Here is a 26,035-nt window from a genome sequence, read left to right as displayed (position 1 = left end):
ACGATGTAAAGAAAATATCTACCTCCTCACTAGTGTTAGGATATGTTTTTGAGACTCCATCACCTGCATCAGAGAAGCCTATTTATGGAGTTCATGACGCAATTTGACCAGTTTTAGATGAAGTGTGATTTGGTCGAGCCGAAGGAATACACCATATCCCGTTATCTAGGGGCTTAAATTCCACTATTACCAATTTGGTACAGTTGCAGCTTTATTGATCACTTGGAATGTTCGAACCTTAGCATTGAAAGTGAAAAGGCGGTAGAAATAGAGCAAACAATCACCACGAGTCAGACAGTCACCCATAGTTGGAGACACCGACAGGAGCATGCCTTAGGGAGTTGAGAAAATTGGTTCAAAACAATGTTTTAAAAGGGTGTTGGGCGGGGCTTTTTAGCTGTTATGGGGTGGGCATAAGCCCCAAGACATCGGGCGTAAACCTCATAGTATAAAAAAAAATTAAGGAATATAAACATTAAGGAAAAAATAAACTATTTGTGCATAATAAAAAAATAAAAAATAAACAAAACAAGTCTTCTAGGATTATAATCTTTAAAATACTAGCACAAATTCACCCAAAAAAGTAGAAACATACAAAAATAAGTAATCATGTTTGAGCCAAAAGATAAATTCATAATCATTTGATCTCAATCCTTGAAGGTTATTCATGCTTCAAATTCATCATCAAAATCTTCTTCTTCGCCAATAGTTGTGTTCAAATCGCAACTAGGTCCTTCATATTGTCTGTATTTATTATTCACTTCATTGAAGTCATCATCATGTTCAATCTCAAGCGCATTCATAATTTGTTTCTCTTTATCATTATTGCCTATATTATAAACACAAACAAAATGATATTCGTTAATATTTAGGATCTTTTTATATAAGAAATTAAGAATGCATATTTATGTAGAGAACAATTAAATGTAATATGAAACTTGTTTTTTCATTCATCTTCATTTTCTTGTGAGAATGTTTTTAAAATGTTATAATTTGCCTAATATTTTGTGATTCTTCATTCGCATTTGTTGTTGACATATTTATGATTACATCAACATCAAAGACATATTCATCTTCATTCATCTTAGAAAGTTTATGTGGAAGCATTGGATATTATTTCTCAACAATCGCTCATCATCAGAGTCTATATCATTTATTAGTATTGGATTGAAGTCTTGTTTTTTTTATACTTCTCTCCCTTAATTTAGCATTGTATCTTATTAATACCAGAGCATTCAACTTCTTGTGCTCCAACCTGCTCCTCTTTTTAGTATGAATCTAAATAAAAAAAATATTATATTTAATAGGTGATTATAAAAGAAAATAATAATAATTTTAACTTTTAAAAAGTAAAAAATTTATTATCGATTCAAAAGTGCTTCAATTTCTTTCACAACCTGATGAACTGCATATGAGACTAAGAACTCAAATTGTAAAATTCATTAACCTAAGTGTTTTCCCATCAAATCTCATCCTCCAATCAGCAGGAGATCTAGTCATTAATGATTAAATATTTAACATATAACAGCAGCAGAATTAAAATTTTAAAATGCATAGAGGCAACCGACCTAACCTGAAAGAAAGATTCTTTTCAGCAGCCAAGGGGATAAATTTAATTCGGCCTTAGCTAACAAAAGACTTTATGTCAATCAATTCTACCATTATAATTCACAACACAAAAGATTGAAAGTTATTATAGAACATACGGGCTACGACTGTTTCCATAATATAATGGTGTTATTTGGCGACAACCACTCAGTCAGATGGCTCTAGTCATAACTGTTATTTTATGGTGTCATTTGGCTGCAGTACCATGTGGTCAGAGGACTTGGGCTACATCTTTACTAGCGTGCAATTAATTTGATTGTAATTATAGGGATACATTTAATATAACATTAGCTCTTTGTGAACTGAAGTCAATTAGAAATTTTTCATTGTCGACAAACTGTTGTTGGGGGTGAATGAAATTTGATTTCAGCTTTTTAGTGATTGAATTTTAGCTTGAATACTTAGTTGGTTAATATTGACCATTTTGATTAAAATCTTTGATCAACACCGTCATTATCGGGGAATCGAATATTTCAAAGCTTTTATATTTAAAAGGAAGGCTTTTAGATTTGGTAGTTTAAGCTTTTCAAAATATAAGTCATGTCAACTCTTATTCTTATCTGTAGGAGAATCAAATCAGTTGGGTGATTTGGACATATAAATCCTTATTTTAGGATTTGAACATTTATCTTGACATTACTAGATTCGTCAACTCCAGTCTTTGTGAGGAGGAGGATCAGGCTATTGGGTGATTTGGACATGTAAATTCTTATTTCCGTATTTAGACATAGTGGGACTTACGATCTTATTTTATAAACAAGACAACCCGATTAGCTCATGTAGTATTCTCGAACCTCATATTTGAACATTCTATACTTTGGTTAGAGCGCATAAAGGCATTAGAAAATATGTATAATTGATTTACTTGTATGGATAACTCAAGAGTATCTTTAAGTGTTACTCATCTAAGTCTCAGGAGTGGACTTACATTTTAAGATATTTCATTTGATGTATCATTTGACATGGTAGATAAACACAAAATTTTTATAAAATTTGAAATCATTTGGAACTTGAATCTGTTTTCTAGCAGGAGTATTTCGAATCGTGTGGCGGCTGATTTCAAATTTTAAGAAAGTATTTAAATCAAATTTAAACCATCGCATAGGAAGAGAGATCGCACAGAGGGGGCGCTCGAGCGGCTTGGGGAATCCGGCCAGAGGATCGCAGCACAGGGAAAGGTTTTCGGGATCGTGAGGGCTAGGGCGAGATGGTGTGGAGGAATCCGGCGTGGTTGGAGGACGCAACAGTAAGCATCGATCGCGGCAGGGGAGATCGGATCACACAAATGGCTTCATTGCAAGAGATTGATCGTATGATTGTGCAAAAGAGGAACAAGCTAGTGCAGAGCGACGCTGTGCAAGGTAGAGCGTTTGGTTTTGTCGGAGGAAGAAGACTGGTTTTCGGTGGGAAGAGCAGAAGGTCGCGATAGGTAGGAAAGTTCGGGTGCCGGCTTTTTTTCGTCTCTCTCCATGGTCTCGGATGAGAATGGTGCGGAGGGAGAAAGTTTGGAGTTTCGAGTCTCTGTAGTTTGGGTGAGGGAGACGCAACGAGGACGACCAAAAGAATCGCGACAGAGAAATGTGAGCTAGGGCAGAGCAATGGTTTCGGGAAGGAGACTTTTAACACGTCTCGTGCGATTGGGAAGACGAGGAAGCCAGAGTGCCGCTGGGATGAAGCAAGGAGCGGCTTGGGGAGATCACGACACAGTGCAAGGTAAGTTTGCGTTGGTAAATGAGAAAGGGGCTTGCAATTTCATGAACATAGGAAGAAAACAGGCATAAGAGTCACAATGACTTGCGATTTCTTGCAGATTTTAGACCGGAGAAGAAGAAGAATTGATCGCAGACTTCGCTCTGTAGTAATTTTAAATTCACAGAGCGGGAAGAGAAAAAGTGGCGTTCTTCGTCTGCTTTTAACTGACTGGGAAGCGGGAACAGTTGTTTGCTTGAAGGGGAGTCTATTGCGGGATTAAATAAAGATTAAAGTTAATTCAATTTTAATTAATATAATTTATTTTCTTTTCTTTTCTTTTCTTATTTCACTTCTTTTTTCATCATTTTTTTTTATCATCTTTCCATCTTGTACTTCTTCTCGATCAACTTCATAAACTAGTTGCCTGTGGTGGTTTATGAAGTTCTACTTCCCATCTTGCATCAATTTTTCTTCAAATAGGTTCATACTTCTTCTCATTTTGCCCAGAATTAAAAATAATTTTTTCTTTGTTGAATCCATTAACTCATAAATATAACTCATGGCTGGCCTTTCTTTCGAGTCAACCTGTTTTAGAACATTTACAAGCGTCACAACATTTTTGATACAATATGCAAGATGACCTCAAAAATATGGATCAAACAAAATAGCAACTCGAGCTTTTATACCTTTCGTCTTCTTTGCTCATTGATTAGAACACTCAGCTTCTGAGGAGAACATTGTCTGAAGTTGTTGCTTCTGCTTGTAAATGCTTTGAAGAATCAAATATGTCTTAGCAAATCTTATGATAGTTGGACGAACAAGTTCCATCTCCTTTGTATTAAATCTCATTAAACTAAGATCTAATGTGTGTCTATAAATAAATTTTATAACTTATTTGCTTTTACAAAGTGTGCTCTCGTGAATCTTCAACTTTTCAATGTCCTCTAGCATTAGGTCAATACAATGTGCTGCGCATGGTTTCCAATAAATATGTTGTGCCCGCTTTCACATAGTTTGACCTATTATTTGTTATAATTTGCATCACATAGTTTGACCCATTATAAGTGAATTGTAACTCACACATTTTTATAGCATTAGGAGCATCCACAGATTTAAGGAAAAAAGTTAACCAAAATTTTACGTTTTCCATCTGTCCAACTATCTCACATGATCGAGCACCTATATTTACTTCATGTCTTCTTATACTCCTCTAACATCTTATTGATTGTAGCACCTCCTCCCTTTAACATCTTATTGATTGTAGCATCCCCTTCTTTGAGTATCCAAGTTCTCAATTTATGCATTGTAGATGAAGTAAAACCAGATCCAAAATTAGCAATTGCTTCACACATAGACATGTAATATGACAACATTAAACGCCAATCCACCTGAGTGGCAGATTCTACCAATTGCCCTAAACGCTTCTTTTCTTTCATCTTTTTTTTCACTTAGAATTTAGAGTAGAATTTCATTCTTGTGTTGTGGTGAAGGAATCCATTGGACCTCTAACTCTATGTGGCATCTGGAAGGAGTCAACTAATGATGATTTTGTAGCATTTTGACCTTCATCAATATTTATTGCACTGCTTCTAATATCATTTAATACATTGTCACGTTCTGTTTTGACTTTTTTTATCTTCTTCTAATGCTTTCTTTCATCTCTCTTGAACTTTAGTAGCGGCTTTACTACATGGCTTAACTCTTGTGTGTGCCTGCAAGATGTTGTTTCATCTTGTTTATTGTTCCACCACGCACCTGATTGCAAAATTTACATCTGAAATGTTTTTCATTGGGTAAGCTTGTTGTATATTGCCATGCAAAGTCGTTCTTGCTAGTGCGACTACTACCGCCCACACAATCCTCCCCTTCCAATATAAGTTAATGACCGATCTAACACATTAAAAAAAAATCAAATCGAATCAACCTCCAGCATATTGCAAACATAAAAAAAGAAAAAAAATTTGTGGTTTACTGTAACATGAAAAAAAAAAATTGTGGTTTATTGTATCTAGAGTGATCTCTAGCGCATCTTTAACATGAAACAACAACAACAACAACAAAGCCTTAATCCCATTACATGGGGTCGGCTACATGAATCCTTTTTCTCCATTGCGTCTTGTTTAGTGTCATATTTTTATTTAGTTCGAGTAAATTAAGATCATTTGTTATACAATATGCTCAAGTCTTCCTAGGTCTACCTCTGTCTTTCTTAACACAAGTTGAATCTAAAACATCTACTCTCCTAATCGGATAATTAGATGGTCGACATTTAATGTGACCAAACCATCTAAGATGACTTTCTCTAATTTTGTCCGTCACAGGAGCTACACCAACCCTATCACGAATATATTCATTTCGCATTTTGCTCTAAGTGTAAAGCCACTCATCCATCTAATCATTCTCATCTCTGTTAACTTATTAACTTATTATTATGCTTCTCTTTTAAAGGCCAACATTCAGCGCCATAGAGAATTGCAGGTCTCACCACTGTCTTATAAATTTTCCTTTCAGTTTAATCCGTACTTTTCTATCATACAAAAGGCTCGAAGCATTCCTCCACTTCAACCAACCAACTTGAATTCTACTATTAACATCTCGATCTATATCACCATTGCTTTGAACAACGAACTCAAGATATCTAAATCGTTCACACCTTTTAATTATTTGATCACCCAAAGTCACTTCTGTCACTAGAGCTATTACTACTAAAATTACATTCCATGTATTCAGTTTTAGTTCTACTTAAATGAAGGCCTTTAGAATCCAATGTAGACCTCCATAATTCAAGTTTTTATCGGGCTTTTTTTCTCGTTTTATGCACGAGAAGGATATCATCAGCAACTCATTAAATATGAAAGAAAAAAAAATTTGTGATTCATTGTAGCAGCTGCAGTGAAATTACCATAGCTACAGTAACCTCAATGTAACTATGGTGAAATGATAAATTAAGAACTTACAAAAGCATAAAAAAACGCAACACGATCAAATTTGTAAAGCTACAATAACCAAAACATCACAAACCTCACTGGCTACAGTGAAATGATAAATTAAATACTCTTATAATTTCATTGTTTCTACACTGGTGTAACTAAAACGACTTATAAAAACCTAAAAAATCACAAACCTCGTGGGTGACAATGCGAGTACGGGAGAGGACATGAAGTGAGTGCGGGAGAAGTCGCAAACAAGCCTGATCCAAGCATGTGTATGTGAGCCTGCATGTGAGATGAAGATTGCCTACGTGCAGGATGAAGTCGACGCAGATGATGCGAGTGGGAAGAAACCGTAGCTTAGTGCACAATTACTATGTGGAGGAGAGGAAGGAGAAGTCAAAGAAGGAAATCTTCAAAGTCGAGTTTGAACTCTGCGTGCGACGGAGGAAGCAGAGTGCCTGTGAGACTTCATGTGACTCGAATCGGATAATTATTTAGAATTAGGGACTTGTAACCCTTTTTATTCGATTAGGAGGCGGGGCGTACGCCCCATGAAGCATGTATTGCGCTTTGGTTCTTTCCGGGCATAAGCCCTGTGTGATTTACGCCTCCCTCGTGGGTTTGGTGCGGAAGATCTTACACTCCTCCTTGGGGCGTGCTCTGAGCACACCCCAAAAATGTTTTTTTGAACAGAGGTTCAGATAACAATAGAACCACCCCCAGTGAGAAGAAGCCCGAGAAAAATAACACACTACTACAGTCTCGTAAAAAAAATGCTTCAAATGCCACAAATTTGGGTAGATCGCCTCCATTTGTCTGACAAGTTGAGTTGTCTTTTTTGGAGCAGGGCTCCGTGGAGAAGTATAGTGACAAGGAGATAGCTAAAGAACAACACGATTTGTGTCATCTTCCGCTGGATGAAGGAGAGGCGTTTGTGGTTCGATGGGTCTTACAAATCGAGGATATGGGAGATTCGCAATGATTTCGTCAAAATATATTCTACACCCATTGCACCGTGAACAAGAAGCTATTTAGTCTTATCTATATGGAGGGAGCAGAAAAAACATAGTGTCTTCACATATGGCGGAGAAGTTGGGCTTCATGACTTAGAGGCACTCCCAGCCATATTCTCTAACGTGGTTGAAGGAGAAAAAGTCAACATCGGTCGGAGGTGCCTAGTAGTGTTTTCAATTAGGAGCCAGTTGCAGCTGCAAAATCAAGTGTGGTGCGACTTAGTCTCCATGGATGGTTGTCATCTTTTATTGGGGAGACTATGACAATTTGACCCGCAGAACTCAGCACAAAGGATTTAGAAACACTTATACCTTTACTAAGGATGGGAAGTGCATGGTCCTTATTCCTTTGGTGGAACACCAAATCATAGGCACCCTTGCCAGCAGAGCAGCATCGGTGGGACTGGCTTTGTTGACGACAGATGATAGAACTGAGACACAGGCTCCATACATGGGATAGTCACGACAGAGAGCATTTCAAGATATCACGGTCTATATCTTACCACCTTGGCCACCACCGTTTGGAGAAGTTCTGGCTACTCTCACTTCAGATCTTGTTGAGCCGATCATGGACTACTTTGAGAGTATTCAACAGTATAGGCGATACATGTAGACTTAGTTCAGTTCAGTAGTGAACCCCCAAGAGAGTGGATTGGTATGGATGTATGCTCTCAAATGGAGAAAACTCCCCCAGTGTTTTGGGGGATAGTGCAATCGTCGATGGGATCGAGGTGCTTCTCAGACCACTGTAGATCCTTTAGCCCTAGACGATTACAGTAACTCTATCACTGTCAGCATACAACCAAAAGCTTCGACGAATGAAGTCGAAGCTCCCCCAACCCCGGGAGATTGATGCGGGACTGAAGGCTGGAACGGTCGGTCCAACATGTGAGTATCGATCCAACAAGGAGGTTGGACCAGCTAGCCTTCTAATGGGCCGGGATCTACCGTTCTTTTCCCTCCCCTCCCTATTTTATTTATTATAAATATATGTGTTATTTTCTAGGGTTGCGGTTTTTGCTAAGATTTCTTTCTAGACAGTTGTCAGCGTCCCTCTTTTCCCTTTTAGAGTTGTTTCTAATGGCGAGAACATGCTTCGATTGTAACTCATCCTGAGATATGTATATTCCCTATTCTTGCTTGTTGTCATCTTACCTGCGCCCCACTATATTGATTTCTCGTTGTCGTTTTCTTTTTTTTTTTTTTTTTGTGCCTTAAAATATCCTAAGAAATTTTGAAAAAAAAAAAGAAATTGCATGAAAACAATACGATGAAATGCCTCCATCAAATATACTTAGCGATACCGTTATTTTTTGTTTTTAAATATTTATCATATTGGAATTATTCATATTGTATCACTAAATAATTTCTTCAGTTTTTCTATCCCTAGTGAAAATAACCTTGGAGTATGTATCCATGAAATATAGAAATTTGACTTTTAATCTCAGAATAATCATGTAGAAATTGTCATCTTTCATGGCTAAACTAATTTTGTTTAAATTATTTCATTTTGTTTTTCTGTTAACTATCCTTGTTATTATGTCCTGCATCTAGAAGACACTGTGATGCAATTGTAAACTCTGAAGCCATTTTTTTTAAAGCAACAAAATTTTATAACAAGCGAGTGAAGAGGCTGCATAATAATGCAGTTGTAAAAGACATCTCCCAAAAGAAAAAGTAAAGGAAAATGCATCAAATTAAACTTATTTAACATTAAGAGACCAAAGACATCTACGAGAAGTGGATCATGCCAACTCAGACTTAAGCTAAGTTCAGAATTCCAAAATCATTGAGGGAGTTATTACGTCTGACTTAGAAGTTAGTAAATCTGGGAGAATGCCAAAATACTTCCTTTCAACTAGTACCTCAATGAGAGGATACAAAGTAAAATCTTCCATACAATGAATCAACAAATTCTAATATTATATTGAGATTGAATCGAGTTAGAATAATTAAAACTCTCAAACAACCTCTTGTAGCATTGGTGAGCATGACTGCAATAACGATGGGAGAATAAGTACTAGAAGTAGCAATAAGATCCTCAATAGGTTGGCAAAAATCCGGCGTAAGCATAACTCTAGGAAAATCAGGAGACCAACTTCCAAAGTTGGAGGAGTAGAGAGGCATTACCCACCAACAAACCATTAACGACATGAAAATGCACTATGCCGGGACATGAATCTCGAGTGATATTCAAATCATAAGAATAACCCAAGGGGATCAAGCAAAAGAGTAGCACCCAACAAACTAGAAGACCTCAATTGATTATGAGTATTAACCGCACAATCTTTTTCTTTGTTCAAGGAATGCTAACATTGATGGATGAACCTTCAAGGACCATTTCCTTAATTCTGGTGACAAGCAATAAAATTATGGCCAAAAAACTTGCATGATTTGTAACATCTTGGAGCAAACCTTGGAATTTTACTTTTTGACAATAGCCATTTAAAGAAGTATAAATCTATTCCTCTAAGCTAAAGGATAGAAATGTCTATCTCAATAAGGATACAAGCTACAAATAATCAAGAGAATCTAGCTCTGTCATCACATTTGATATAAGATATCGTAGAGTTTAGGATTTTCAAGATGAGTAGATATGTGATATTTTTTCTAATTGATTTTTTATATTTTATGCAAACAATTAAAGCAATAAATACCATAATAAACATTCAAATCTCATGGGAAAGCAAACTATCTATCGTGAGCAACTAATTACTTCTAAAGGTGATGAATATAAACAAATCATAATCTGATTTTTGTTAAAAAGTCTTGATGCCCTAATGAAATCAAACATGAGAAAAGAGAACCATGGAAATTACCATAATACATGAAGCTAGATATCTAGTAAATCTGAAATTGCATCAATTACACTGTCAATCAATTCCCAGGAAATTGGAAGAAAATTTAATGTGTCAAACCTTGAGAATTGAAATACCTAAGGATGAAGAAAACACTATATCCGTAAAATTAAATTTTATTCAAGCTAAAACCTTTTTACATGGGAACACCTTATTTATAGAAACTTGAAATATGTAACATAGATAAGTACTGGGAATTTTATTATATTGATCTAACCGTGGTCAAACCATAAGATAAGAAAAGTTTCGTTTGACTATAGTCCAAAATAAAGATAAAGGGGCAGGTTGCTACCGCCCCGTTTATGGAAGTAGAAGCCCCAGATAGCTACAATCCCGGATAAGAACAAGCTATAGATTGCTATAATATCAGTTAAGTCCCTCGACAAAATAATAACTGTAGGTATTAGGCGTGTTCACTTACACATCACACAATTCTTATATATTTACATATTTAACACCTAAATAGTCATATTTACATGCATGTCACTCAAATATTTAACATCACCTCAAAAATACCACCGTCACTATCTTTTTAAAAGTGAAATACACATTTTCATGCAAAAGTTTATGACACTAAAGTGTTATAAGTGTGAATATCAAACTTTTTGTGTTAGATGTGTAAATACATAAGAATTGTGTGGTATGTATGTAATTTTTTTTAAGGAAAGGGAAGTTTACGTACCTAGTACAGAATTCTTCTGTATTTACACGTCTTAACACCATATTTACATGCATAGTACTTTGATGCTTTAAATCTATGCATGCAAAGTTGTATTTCACTTTTAAAAAGTGTGGAAGTGCTATTTTTGATGTGATATTCAAGATTTGAGTGCTTTATTTGTAAATATGAATGTTTTGGTGTCAGATATGTGAAGACATTAGAATTGTATGCTATCTATGTAAAAGCCCCCTTCTTTTTATCCAAATATTTGTGTAAATAATCTTCAGGTTTTAGCGTAAAGATAAGTGATTACTCAGGAACTTGCACATTGGAGTTCTTTGGTAATTGCCATATTGGGCATGTCATTTTTTCGCGAAACAACCAATGCTAGGAACATCTATAATGTGTATGTGCTCGAGACTATTATAGATGCCTGATATAATTTTTACAAAATAATTATTTACTGGTGTTGTTATCATTTTTGCACTTTTGATTTGGTATTTTGAATAACTGTTTATAATTTCCATTTTCCGTTTCAAATTCAATAAATTTACATAGTAGAGCCGAGCATACTTTTTTAGGAGCAGAATCTGCAGTTGATTGTATTCTAGGTTTTTCATTTTATCGGAGTAAAATAAGAGCATAATCTACAGTTGATAGTTTTTTAAGCTTTTTTATCAGGGAAGCGACATGAACAAGGAATCTACAGTCGATTGTTTTTTAGCATTTTTCATCAGGGAAGTAACATGAAAAAGTAATGTCATGTTGTTTGTCATCCAATTTCCTAACAGCTACTTTTTTTTCTTGGAGCATTTACATACATAGCACGCAATTCTTATTTATTTAAATATCTCCCACCTAATTTTCATATTTACACACATGATGCTCAAATATTTAATGTCACATAGAAAATAGCACTATCACCCCTTTTTAAAAGTAAAATAAAACTTTTCATGCATAGGTTTAATTAAAGCATCAAAGTGCAATGTCTGTAAATATGAAACTTTAGGTGTGAGACATGTAAATACATAATTATGCGCTGCTCATGTAAATTTCCCTTTCTTTTCTTTTTTAACTTGGTCCTTATGCTGTGGTAGTTCAGCATACAAAGGAGCTTAAGTCCATAAAACATGACTCCAAATGCTCATATAATTACACACAACATTCTTCCCTACTACTATAATTTCTATATAATCCTCAGAAGACACTGTTATCTTTCTCTTGTAAATTTTTTGATAATTAACGTGATTCCTGTGGAACTTTTTCTAGGGAATACTTTCTTCTGTTGTGTTAGATGGCGATATTCTCCACGGATGGAAATTGTATCCAATTTCCTTGGACCGGCTAAGCCTTTCAAATGAGACTTTAGTCAGACTACTGACAGAATCTGAAACTGCCAAGATTTCTATCCAGAATAGTTTACACTTTCATTCAAGTGCGTTCACTTCTACTCGAAGAAATGAATTGGACTGCCTTTATTTAATATTCATCTTCCTGCATACTCATTTGGTTTTAATTTAGAGCAAGTCTTTTGTGTTATTTATTTATGGGATTACTTACATACAGACCACTTAATTCCTATGTATGTACATGTCTAACAGCTAAACTTATATGCCAACTTACCTATGAAAAGGTGTATTTCACTTTTTAAAAAGTAAAATAGTAGTATTTTTGATGTGATATGAATGATCTAACTGATATAAATGTATAAAACCAAGTTTAGATGTTAGAGATGTAAATATATAAGAATTGGGTGGTATTTATGTAAATGGCCCTATCTATATGTATGCAAGTGGATTAATATTTCGTGATGAATATAGCATGAGCAATTCATGCTCTGATATTTTTCCTGGGACTAGAAATCATCGTTCGTAAAGTGCACTAGACAATATTTGTACTTTCAAAATTGATAATTTAAAATTATTATTATTGAGGCATATAACAAATATAAGGAATAAACTATTGTTAGCATGCAATTTCTAAATTAATTCAACAATTTGTTGTTCCTAGGACCCCAATGCTTACTTTACTAATATTCTAATGGTATTATATCCTTCTCATCCATTTGGCAGGGAGCGTGTCACAACAACCTGGATTTTACGAAGCACTCTACTTCATTGACCCAAATGATCAGATAAAAGATACCTTCATATCCTTTCAAGGTTGGAACAAAGGGGTTGCTTTTGTCAACAGCTTCAATATTGGGAGATTTTGGCCAGTAAGAATTTGTTTGGTTGCTCTTCCTATGCATGAAAATTTATTTTCTTGTTTAGATTTTCTATGTAAAAGCTTTTTATTGGAAGGATCAGCATATGTATCACACGATTCTTATGTATTTAAATATCTAACCCATAAACTTTAAGATTTATATATATAGCACTCGAAATTGAAGGGTAGAACCACCCTTTTTTTTGGACCAAAATGGCGGCGGCAATTAGAGCAATTGCCCTCCCCGGATTCCATCTGGGTCCACCCCTGCTCAAATGTTCAATATCACAGCAAAAATATTATTATGAATAACTTTAAATGTGAAAAATATTTTTTCATGCATAGGTTTTTATGTGATTATGACGATAAAGTAGTATGTGTAAAGATTAAATTTTATGTGTAAGATATGTATATACATAATAATTGTGTGGTATGTAATTTTTTAAAACTTCCTTATTTATGCCTATCTCACTTAAATCGCTGACTTAATATCAAAAATCAGTTTTACTAACTTATAAAAGTGAAATACACATTTTCATGCATGACACCAAGATGTTGTACATGTGATATCAAACCTTGGGTTTTGAAATGTAAATACATACTAATTGTGTGCCATGTATGTATATTTCTTTCCACATTTTATTTTTATTTTATTTTATTTTTTTTTAAGTTTATTTGTTGATCTTCTGATTTATTATTGTAACTGCTTGCAGTCCTTAGGACCCCAATGTACTCTTTATGTTCCAGCTCCACTCCTTCACCATGGAAAAAATGTTGTGGTGAGTTTCATGTTTAACAGATGAAAAACTTAAATGTTAGTTCGACTTGACTCCTAATAATAATACTCTTTCTTTAGGAGGTTTTTAGCTCTTATCATTGTTAGTTTTTTTTTATATATATATATATATAATGAACATAAATTTATCCCATATATTTTATTTAAGATGAGGTGACACAATATCAATTATAAATTTAAGGGGCATTTACATACATACCAAGCAATTCTTATTTATTTACATATCTAACACCTAAGCTTTTATATTTACATTTATTACACTTTAGTACCATAAATCTTTACATGAAAAGGTGCATTTCACATTCAAAGATCTGAACGTTATACATGTAAATATTATATTATAGATGTCAGATGTGTAAATGCAGAAGATTTGTGTGGTATTAATGTAAATGTCCCTAAATTTAAATATGAGATCCAGATAAATTTTTCCTCTCTTGTCTGCTTCCAATTTAAATACTCATTGTTGCCCTTTTTTACAGGTAATATTTGAGCTTCATTCTCCCAAACCGGACCTAACGATTGAGTTCGTTCAGCAGCCTGATTTTACATGCGGTCAATGCAGCAGTGAGCGTGATTTTATTGGATAACAGCAAAAAGATAAGTGAATTATGTTCTTTTATGTCCATTTTTATTTTTAATAAATTTTTTATTGAGCTTAACTCAAAATTTAAACGCCCAAAATTCAAAACTTCATACAATTTTATCTATTGATTATTTGTGCTTTATTTTTTAAGGGGGCAATTATTATGTATTTACATATCTAACACCAACTTCAGTATTTACATTCATGGCACTCCAATTTCAATTATATTTTCTTTGTATTTTGGGTGAGGGTGTTTTGCGTGTTTGTTTTGGGTCAGCAGTCGGTATCTCTATTTTTTCTTTTATGGATGTATTCAAGGGTCCGAGTGGAGCTTCAGGTTTATCTCGCTTTCAATACGGTGATTACTCTTCTTCTACCCTTTCCCATTCTTCCCGCATCGCTCTTTGCCTCACCTTCTTGCCACTTGCTACTGCTGCCCAGAACCAGCATTTCATGTTGTTTTCTTGTTGTTCCAGCCAGTCCTGTAGACTTGTCGTTGCTGCTTAGAACAGCCAGTAATTGCAATTTTTCTGTTGTACATAACCACCTGCTCTATTTTGTCGCCATCCAAAACAACAAAGATACATTGTTTTATTGTTGTTTTCTGTCATTTGCTCTACTTTCCTGCTTGTTGACGGTCATCTAGGACAATTATCTGCCGCCGTTAGGGGTGTAAAAGAACCGAGCTTGAGCGAGCCCAGGCTTTGCTCGTGTATGGCTTGTTAAAAAAATATCAATGTTTGTGTTCAGCTCGTTTATATATCGAGCCTAAAAAATTTGTTGTGTTTGATTCGTTTGTTTAACGATATGTTCGTAAACAACGAATAACCATTTTGACAACCCTAGTGACGCAGCCATAGGTTGATATTAAAGGTAGATGCTAGATTTAAGTTTTATTATTTATATTAAAATATTTTTTTAAATAGAACTATTTCTCTATTTTTTTAACTAATAATTTTAATTGATTATAAATTTCTGTAATCTTTTTCAATTAAATTATTTAAAAATAATACTCAACAATTTACATATTATAACAACAACGACAATGACAAGCATTTATTGAACTAAGTGGGGAAAATTTAGAAAATTAATAATTTATATATCAAATATATATATTTATAGCTAAAATGAGTGTTTGGCTCGTTTAAGGTTATTTTCTGCTCATTTGATTAGCGAATAAATTGGTAATAAATTACTTATTAAGCTGAACTCGAGCTATTTGTGAACAACAAATTGTTTTGACAGCACTAGCTATCGTCTCCACCTCACCTATTGTTGTCGCTGCCTTCCAAACCCATATCGCAATCACCTATCCATGGAATCCACCCGTTCAGTATAGCGTGTTGTGCTTACAAGTTTAGATTTATTTTTGTTGTAATTGTTGTATTGTTATGCGCTGGTATTATAATATCAACAATAATCTTTAAAGGAATAATTTTATCCTTAATTCTATAAATTTTTACAATATTATCTTTTAAACTATTATATATGATCATTACCTTCATCATTATCTCTCCTTAATTTTCTCCAATCCATTTAGTTTTATTGAATGCATGAGATCATTATTGTTCCAAGTTAATTTCCCTTAAAAATATTTCTATGAACAAAAAATAATAATAATAATAATAAATAAATAAGACCTACTAAAGCTCAAGTAGGGGTGTAAGAAAAGCTTGAATCTGTTGATTAATTAATCAACTTTGAATATAATCAACTTTGAATACAAACTGCGCACATGAATAAAGAAAAAATTTGTTCAATTGCACCCCTCAATAGGGAGAGAGATTTGCGTACGCAAAGCCTAAGCAGAGATGCATACATTTTAAGCCTTTCATAGAGTACAGTTATGTTATACTTAGGTTACAGGAAGAATTACAAGGAAATTACACTTAAGTGTAACGTAATTGTACCCTACGAAAGACTTAAAATGTACACATCTCTGCCTACGTTTTCCGTACGTAAATATTGCTCCTCAATAGGAGCATCCAATTACTATTTCATAAAGATTTACTGCACTTATTAAAATTTTTAACACAAAAGCTTCAGCTCTATAAATCTTTTCAGAATATTGAACCGAACACGATCAGAAATATACAAAATATTAACAAATAAAAATAAATACAGAAGTTAAATTGCAGGGGTCTGTAAATCACATAAATAGAACTCTCATGCATGTATTTGGATGTAATTGAAATAATAAGTGACATATAAATAAATATTAAAATTAAAATACTAAATAAGTGACATATGAATATGTTCATTCATTCATTCATTCATATTTGTAAATCTCACACATTTTTAAGGGCGATTACATACAGACCACCCAAAACTTACTATTTACAAATCAACCACGCTCTTTCATCCATACTTCAAATTCTCACTAAAACATCATGGTAAAACCCCAACTCACATTTCAATTTCTCAATTGTTTGAAAGTGACGTGTATAAATGCATCGATTTGATAGTTCGCAAAAATCACTTAATTTGTAAATATGAAGCACTAATTTTTAAACTTAAGACGCAAATCTCAAAAGCTTTATACACTCAATATTTAATGGTTCAAAAACTGCATTATGAATAACAGCTTGTATTAAATCCAACATACTTGCACTGAAATCTTTGAATAAATAGTAGTCTCCCAATGTGTGTTGCTCAAACAAATGCTTTCTTTCTAGAGTATACAATATACATGGGATCAGTACGCCCTGGGTTGGGTGATATGTCTAAAGCCTGCAAAATAGAAACTTTCAAACAGGTTCAGTTCGCAAATCAATATCTTGTTCATAGAACAATACTTGTATTCAGCTCTGTTTATATCATGCAATTAACCAAATCATTCATCCACAAATCACAAAAAAATCATCAAAGTGTGCCCTACTAGTTGCAAAAATATCATTTTCGTCGCGCAGGTAACAGAACCACCATCCCACAGAAGCCAAATGGTTAGGGGTGATCACTGGCAGAATCAGGAAAAAATATTGCGTCTAGAGTCCGGACGCAAAGCTACGTCCATACAACAAACGCATTACACCGAACGGAGCGGAGGGGGAAAAAAAACCGCCCCCGGTGTATCGCGTCCGGACTCTGGACGCAATATTTTCTCCAAAATCAGGGTTTCAAATTCAGAGTTAGAGGGTGAGATAACTTACCCAATATTTAAGGTGTCATAGTTTCTAAATTAAACATAATTTTTTTTTTATTATTAGGCAAGATAAGTGCTAAAATCAGGCACCTGAAATTCTTCATTTTATTTCCAACCAATGTTCTATACATTCAAGCAAATAACCGACTTCATTGATTACACCGAAAGTTGCAAAAACATTAGCTTCCACTCCGCTGATACCATACAGTTTGATACGATCAATTGCAGAATTAGAATTTTTCTATATAGAAATTTTAATAAACATGTATTATAAAAAACTATATAGAATTTTTTTTTTTTGAATCTAGAACGAATGAGAACCGCCACAACCACTCCCTGATTCTACCACTGTATATGACTCCTATTGCATGGTGCCAAACAAAATCAAGTTTTGGAAGACAGCATCAACCACTTGCATGCAAGCAATACAAAACTTCAATGCAGCAAAGAAAATAGAAATTTTAAGGCAGTTATAAAAGGCAGGAATCATAAAAAAGTTACTAAAAATCAAGGATGGTTTACATACATATCAATCAGCTCCGATGTATTTACAAATCTAACTTTTTATGCATGCATAAGGTGACAAAAAGTAAAAAATTGAAATTTTGATGTTAGATATGTAAATATATAGGAACCGGGTGTAAAATCAATATTTAAGTACATACCACCGGTGGCTCGAATCCTCCGGCGTAGTGGAAATAAGAGCCGACAATCCATGCATGATCAGCATCACCAGTTGATGTCCAGATAGAGATGGCTTTTGTCCAAAAGCAACGATTTGAGAAGCTGTTTCGCAATTTTGTGATCAATATGAATAGGAATATCTATATATTTACATATCTGACAACTTAGCTTCCTTTTACACACGCACAGACACGTACAAACACACAACATTCAATTCATGTATTATTTTTTTATGTGATGTCAAAGAATTGGGTGGTAAAAATATAAAATGTAAAGTTCAGGTGTTACATATGTAAATACATAGGAATTAGGTGGGATGTATGTAAATGACCTTGTAAATAACCTAAGGAAGATTTACATACATCCAGTCAATTCTTATGTATCTACATATCTAACACCTAAACTTCAACTTTTACATATATGGCACCTTATGCATGAAAATATGTATTTCACTTTTTAGAAGTTAAAATACTGATGTTTTTTTATGGGATGTGAAAGAATTGAGTGATATAAATATAAAAGAGTAAAGTTTGTGTTAGATATGTAAATACATAGGAATTAGGTGGCATGCATGTAAATGCCCCTATACTTTATTTGCAGTGTAATGCTCTATAGTCTTTGGGCCAAAAATATCAAAAGTAAATGAAGCATACAGACTTTCACCTTAATTTCTATCGAACAAAGGAAAACCAGATTTAAAATTTTTAAGAAAGACCATAGTTTCATGGACAGAAGATGATGAATAAACTATATATAAACAACTTATATATATATATCACTCAATTATTATGTATTTACATATCTAACACCTAAACTTCAATTTTTAAATATATGGCACTTCACATATGCATGAACAAGTGTATTTCACATTTCACTAATTAAAAAAGTGGTATTTTTAACGTGATATGAAAGATTTGAGTGGTATAAATGAAAAAAAAAAATCAAATTTTAGGTGTTAGGTATGTAAATACATAAGAATTGAGTAGTATGTATGTAAACGACCCAGCAAATAAATAATAACTATGTGCTACCTCATTATAGCCAAACCCTCTGGCTTGAGAATTCGGTGCATTTCCTTGAAAACATCAATTGGTTTGGTCAAATAATCAACACTAACCTGAAAAGAAACAGCAGAAAGTTTCCATAAATAATCCAAGTAAAAAAGAAATATTACAAATGATTTCCTTCATTGGAAACAAATATATGGAAAGTATTTATACAAAAAAGACATAAAGAAGGTAATCAATGGTAATACATACATTTATACTCTCCTTATGGCAGCCATACATACCTATTATACAATCCTTATGACAGCCATGAATTCTAATTATAGCCTGTATGCATTTAAGAACCACGTCACCCCCCTCTTTTCCCCCAACTCCTATAAACAACAACGAGGTACAAAAAAAAAAAATGGAAGATTTACATTAATACCACTCAATTCTTATGTGTTTACGTATCTAACACCTTAACTTCAATTTTTACATATATACCACCTTACCTATGAATGAAAGGGTGTATGTCACTTTCTAAAAGTTAAAATGGATATTATTTATGTGATACGAAATGCAAAAAATGCCCTTTACATGGATCATAATATGTATCCTTTCAACTCAATGTCATACAACAAGCGAACAATTTACATTGTTTCGTCTAGTAATACTTAGAAAAAGACAATGATGATCGAAAGGTCTCTAAGTTATATCTGTATAGGAAAAGTTTAGGAAGATTTACATACATAACACTCAATGCTTATGTTTACATATTTAGCATCTAAACTTCAAATTTACATACATACCACCTTAGCTATGCATGAAAAGGTGCATTTCACTTCATTTCACTTTTAAAAAGTTAAAAAGTTAAAATAGCAAAGTTTAAGTTGTGCAAATACCTAGGAATTGGTAGGTATGTATGCAAACGCCCCAAATTTTAAGCAGATCCCTAAGGAATAGATAGCAATTCATGTTGGTTCATGTTTTTAAAAACACCAAAATTAGGTTCCCCTTCTTAAATCACAAAGAAGTCCCTAACTTATAGATAGAACTACATGGTGATTCACAGTTTTAGAAACAATTATTGCATAAGGCCATTAGTCCAGAAAATATTCACGAAACAATAGAGAAAGTGGAATAAAACATACCACATTAGTTATAACATCAAATGAATTATCTTCAAATGGAAGTTTTGGGTTCACGTTCAGGTCTTGTACAATGTATTCTGTTAAAACCTGAGAATATAACGAGTAAATAAGCAAACACTTAGTCAATGAAGCCAAGTAAAAAAACATTTTCATTATAAGTAAAACAGAATTATCAAAAAAATTATCAAACAGTAATTTATTGTGAGTGATGTACCAAAAACCATAATCTGTTTATTGCAAGATAATTACTCCAAAATAGACAGAAAAAGGAATTTCAAATGCTATGCCTACTTAGATTTCCTTATATTGCAATTAGAAGTGTGCATTATTTGGTAAAAACTGAAGAACCGAATAGTGTCAAAGTTTGGTTAATTTGGTTCGGTTTCAAAAATGCATTTTCATTTGTTGGTTTTAAAACCTCAAGATTAGGTTTTCATTATTGGTTAGATTTTAATATTTCATTTAACCGAATGAATCAAGAAACCAAAAAAAAAAAAATGAAATTAAATGTAGGATTCATGAAATTAAATGGATATCATATATCTAAGTTGTATAATTCTTGATGTTTATTCATAAATGAACTCCACCTAACACCTAAACGAAGTATTTAAAGCAAATTAAATTTCGGTTTGCTCAGTTCAGTTTTATCAAAATTTTGATTGGTTCGATTTTTCAGATTTCGGATTTCGGTTGCAATCAGTTTGAAAAATTAAAAAACCTGTCCATCCAAACTGACCAAATGCTCACGCCTAAATTCACAGTTTATGAAACTCTCATCACTAAAACTTCTTCAAAATCAGAATTTTTTTATAAATGAGCTGCTAACTAGCAAAAATTTGTTAAATACCGGATTTTGCTTGAGCTCATCTTCATTCAGTCCCATCCCCACAATTCTGTCTTGCTTGTAACCTGCTGGATAATGGCTGACCTGCATCATTAGAAAAAAATAGCTACAGGGTTTACATAGGAATAGAGACAATTTTTTAGAATTAAAAAACAGGAGCATTTACATAAATACCACCCAATTCTTATGTATTTCTATATCTAACACCTAAGTTTACTTTTTACATTTAAAAAACCCAAAGCCTTCATATTACAACAAAAATACCACTATTTTAACTTTTAAAAAATGAACTAAACCTTTTCATGCATGGGTAAGGTGGCATATATGTAAAAATTAAAGTTTAGATGTTCGGATATATAAATACATAAGAATTGAGGGGTATATGTGTAAATCTTCCAAAAAAAATAAAAGTAGTGGAGCTTAATGAAAACTTTACCCAACTGCTGCAAAGATCAAGAAGGCACACCCCTGGTGTATTACTTGAGGGAAGCGCCTTAGAGTAGAATTTCGTAAGGGCAGAAATAGCCGGATCATCTATATGTGTGACAAAACGAGGTTCAGAGTAGAACAAAGAGTCCAAAGACCTGTCAATTCATTGAGAAACATCATTAAAATGCATTTCAAACCCACTAAACAAAACATTAGAAGGTCTAAAGCAAATTGTTGGAAATTTTTACAAGTTTACAAGAGACAAAAAGAAAGGAAAGATTAAAGAACAATATTTTACGATATATTGCAGGGCCATCAGTTAAACAATTGTAGAATATGTCCACAAGCTCACAAGGAACAAAAAGACGTTAAAAGATTAAAGATTTAAACAACATCAATTCATGGTATCTTACAAAATGATCATCATTAGCCTTATCCCAACTATTTGGGCTTAGCTTTATGAATAATCATGTTCCATTCATTCGGTGATGCATGGTGACAAAGCTGTGTTACACAAATAAATTTGCACAACTTATTCAATCAACCCAAATCCTTTGATAATAATTTTATTTACTTATCACATTCGTGCATCATCTACTCTTTAATGTATACATCTAAACTACCTAAGGCGGTGTTTGATAGCCTAAGATTAATAAGATTTAGGAGTGATTTTAACCTAAATCCATCCAAACGTGAGATAATGTATAAATAAGACAGTTTGCTAAACCAAATTCTCTGCTTCCATTAATTTTTTGATGTAAATCCAGATTTACTAAATCTAATTTTTACGTGGATTACACATAATTAGTGCACAAGAAAACCAAATCCTAACAAAATGCCAAACAAAAGAGATGAATTTAAGCAGACTTAAGCGGATTTAAGTTAAATCTTACCAAACATCTTTTTGGATTTATCAACACTGGAATTTATAAATCCGGATTTACCGGATTTACTAAATCCTACACGCAGCCATTATCTTCAAATACTGTTAAAAGCACAATCTCTCATATATAATCATTTTTCAATCTAGCATTCCTATTTTGACCACAAATCTATCATCATATTCTTATTTTTGTCACACTCAGCTTGTTAATCAAAGACTTACTTAATTTCCAACAATAAAAATTAGTACAATCAGAGAACAAAATTGTTTTCTCGAACATGAGTGATGTTAACAATATTTTCCTGGTCAAACACTGAACATCAATATTCAATACTACGCAGCATCCAAACCAGTGGGTTTCGAGGCTTCAGTACTCATCGAAGCGGCTGAAATCCTCGTCCTTAAAGGGAAACTTCTCCGGCCATTCGACGTCCTTCAGAACCTAGAACCAGAAAGGCAGTAAGGTAAAATTTCCCCGCCTTCCACGAGACCAAAATTCAAAACCCTAAAATGTTGCGCGCTTCCTAGAACCGCACCTGCTCCACTGGAGAGACTCCCTGCTTCGGCCAGGCCAGTGCTGTCAGTGAGCGGCTGCTGTTGCTGGAACTCATTCGTCGGAGCTGATCGAGAAACGACGCCCCCAGACCGAGGAAGAGCCGCCGAGGGGGAACTCCAAAGCCAGCCCCGCCGCCGGAAGCTAGCCGGAAAGTGATGAAAGGACGGAAGAGGGAAGATGCTATTGAAGAGGCCATGAGGACGGCGGTGATAAGATCGCCGTCGGTGAACCTATCTTAAGAGCCGGCTGGGGGACGGAGAGAGGAGGCGTGGCCATTTTGTATACACTAACATCAAAGGAGCATCGTGTGGATAAATAATAGCAGAAATGATCTAAAATCAAGGGGATGTTCGATTGGAATAATTTGCAGTTTACTTTAATTCTTTGAAAAAAAAAATTAGAAATTAATTATTTGGCACTAAAAATTAAAAATATAATATAATATATATGAATGAATTTAGGATTTAATAAATTTGACGTAAATGGATATTTATATTATTCATTAATGTAAAATGCTATCGGTCTAGTCACGTATTGTCGGTCATCGTCATCAGTAACCTCCTACCGCCCGTCGCCGCTTGCCCACCGCCCACTCGCAGTAGCCAACCCCAGACAGACAACCCAACCAACGTCCACTGGCCATCGCAACCCCTATGTCGCTCGCTATCTACTGCTTAGTGCCCACCATCGCCACCAACTGTCTATCATGGTACGTCGCCTCCAGCCTCTGCCACCCACCCCACTATTATTGGCCACCTTTGTTGTAGTTGCCGCCACCGCCTCCCACCCGCAACCGACGTCAACCTCCTACCCGATGTCGCGGCTGCCGGCCTCCTTGAAACTGCCACCACTGAACGTCCTCCTTGAACCTGCCACCACTGAACGTCGCCCACCACTCGCCAGTAATACTTTATATAGATGTGATTTATATTATTTTTAATTTACTCCAAATCCAATAAAAAAATATAAAGTCCTTCTATGTTTATTTTAAAGTGATTCAAACAATTCAAAACTATTTCTAATGCAATATATTATATTACATTCATTTTACATTGCATTATATTTCGAGCAAAATCAAATGGCTCTTAAAATTAGGAAGATTTGAAAGATTTTAAAGATTAAGCTATTTCGGGGCGGATCAATTTGTTTTGCTTATTCGACCGGGGCGGATTAATCCTCAGTACGATAAGAGGAAGTAAAAAACGAGAACATCTAAATATTGTAACTCGCGAGTCAAAGAATGATACTTTAAAGCATGCGAGCTAGTCCTAGAGAAGGTTGATGCATTAGCTTGGAACCAGACGCTCAAGCAACTTGACCCCTCATGGATCAAACCAAAGATTGTCAAAGAACAAATCAGACCAGATGCATACAAGCTAATCAAAGGTAAAGAAGTCTCTAGGACATGGAGTAGAGCCGATCTAAACATATTATACCCATAAAAATGGAAACGTGCCAATACTCATATAAACTAAAGTATATATAAAGCTAACACAAGCAGGAAGAGGAGCAAGCCCCTACAAATCTAATGTACACCTGGCTCGGGTAACTCACCACACATATAACAACAGACATAATATAACTTGAGTCTCTATATTACATGTCAACTTCAACAGTTATATAAAGTAAAGAAAGATACACATTCCTCGCTCTTTCTGGAAATCGAAAGCTCCACCTTCTCAACCTTTCGGAAAATTGGAAGCCGTTGTGGTAGCGGTGTTGTGGCTTCTCCCACGGGTGAACTATCACGAGGTCCCCCAATTACCAATTGGAAGGCCTTGAGAAGGCTGAAAAGGATTCTACTAGATGATTTTCTTCCTCGAGGATCGCTGCACTAGCAAAGCTAGAGCTCGAGAAACACTTCTGGTGAATATGTTAGAAGTAACAAAGACAATCGGTCGGACCCAAGATTATCAGCTTCCCCTTCATCAGGTTAAGTATATAGTAGCAGGGCTCGGACTCCTCTTATGTATATCCTCCACCGAGTAAGACAATTGGGGAGCTAAATGTCAGGTGAATCCAAACTGACCAATGCTCAAATTCAACGAGCAAAATGCCTCATGATTTGGATATCAACAAGCAAAATGATTACTATTTTGATGATAGTACCGATGAAGATAGCTCGACTCCCCTACCCTCAGGATCTCTTGCAACGGCACGATCTTCACACATCAAATTTACTTTTATTCCCCAAATCACTCTACACAAAATTCTTAAAGAGGTCTTTGGTAGCATGCTTTTAAAATTTAATCATGACTTTAACATGAATCTAGTCAAACACCAAAAAAATAAAAACTAAATCCAACGCACCGTAAAATTGAATTTCTTCTCTTTCCATCTTTTTCTATAGTCGTTTTGTCTCTTTTGAGAGTAAGTTTGAATTTAATAAAAGTCTATTTGGTCAAATGTATAGTTTTAAAAAGTCAATGTAAACTTCAAACTGCTAAAGAAGTTTTTCAAAAAATTGTGATTACTATTTAAGCGACAGCCACTGTAGGTAGCCAGATCTGATGAGAAAACACAATTTTTAGCCGCATCGCTGCCCCAAACATAGAGATACAAATTTAAAAGATTTACACTGTCATTGCTTGCAATCTTCATTCTTATCACGGATCTTCATATTTGTCGGATTTGATAAATCCTTCTAAATTTAAATCCGGCACTACAACCAAACATTACTTTAAGATTTGCAGGGTTTCACCTTGTTACTCACTCATGCTTATTTATTAAATTTCAACATCCTTCTTAAGAGATAGAAAGAAAACCATTTGATTTTCATTATTTAAATAACTTATGAAAATTTCCTGAGGGACCAAAAAATAATGACACTAATTATCATCGCATCCTTCATATCTCCAACGCATCATATTCCATCTTCTCAAATACCACAACAATTAAACCCCCCCATCCATTATTTCCTCCCCCAAATCTAAGCCGCTGCGGCCGACATCCTAAACCGGTAAACACTGAACCGAGCGACCGGCGCCACCGCCGCCAATAAAACC

The 26,035-nt window shown here is 34.4% G+C and overlaps 2 protein-coding genes across 2 annotated transcripts in view; one reads left to right on the top strand and one right to left on the bottom strand.

Moving 5' to 3' along the window:
• Positions 1-14,568, top strand: part of LOC110025203 (beta-galactosidase 8) — an 89,280-nt gene extending 74,712 nt beyond the window's left edge. The window contains exons 16-19 of the mRNA XM_020725530.1: positions 12,035-12,200; positions 12,838-12,983; positions 13,687-13,752; positions 14,249-14,568. Coding sequence (XP_020581189.1) covers positions 12,035-12,200; positions 12,838-12,983; positions 13,687-13,752; positions 14,249-14,356 — 486 coding nt within the window. The 3' untranslated portion in view covers positions 14,357-14,568. The remainder of the gene's footprint in view (positions 1-12,034; positions 12,201-12,837; positions 12,984-13,686; positions 13,753-14,248) is intronic.
• Positions 14,569-16,653: 2,085 nt separating this feature from the next.
• LOC110025210 lies at positions 16,654-23,284 on the bottom strand (the record flags this gene model as incomplete). The annotated part of the gene is given in 8 exon segments (XM_020725543.1): positions 16,654-17,082; positions 18,160-18,280; positions 19,210-19,295; positions 20,319-20,405; positions 21,166-21,246; positions 21,599-21,746; positions 22,849-22,916; positions 23,011-23,284. Coding segments are annotated over 8 exon segments (885 nt in total). The 3' UTR covers positions 16,654-17,004.
• Positions 23,285-26,035: the final 2,751 nt, after the last annotated feature.

The sequence above is a fragment of the Phalaenopsis equestris genome, unplaced genomic scaffold (assembly GCF_001263595.1).
Source record: "Phalaenopsis equestris unplaced genomic scaffold, ASM126359v1 Scaffold000002, whole genome shotgun sequence".
Classification (NCBI taxonomy): domain Eukaryota; kingdom Viridiplantae; phylum Streptophyta; class Magnoliopsida; order Asparagales; family Orchidaceae; genus Phalaenopsis; species Phalaenopsis equestris.
This window is presented reverse-complemented; position numbering and strand designations above follow the sequence as displayed.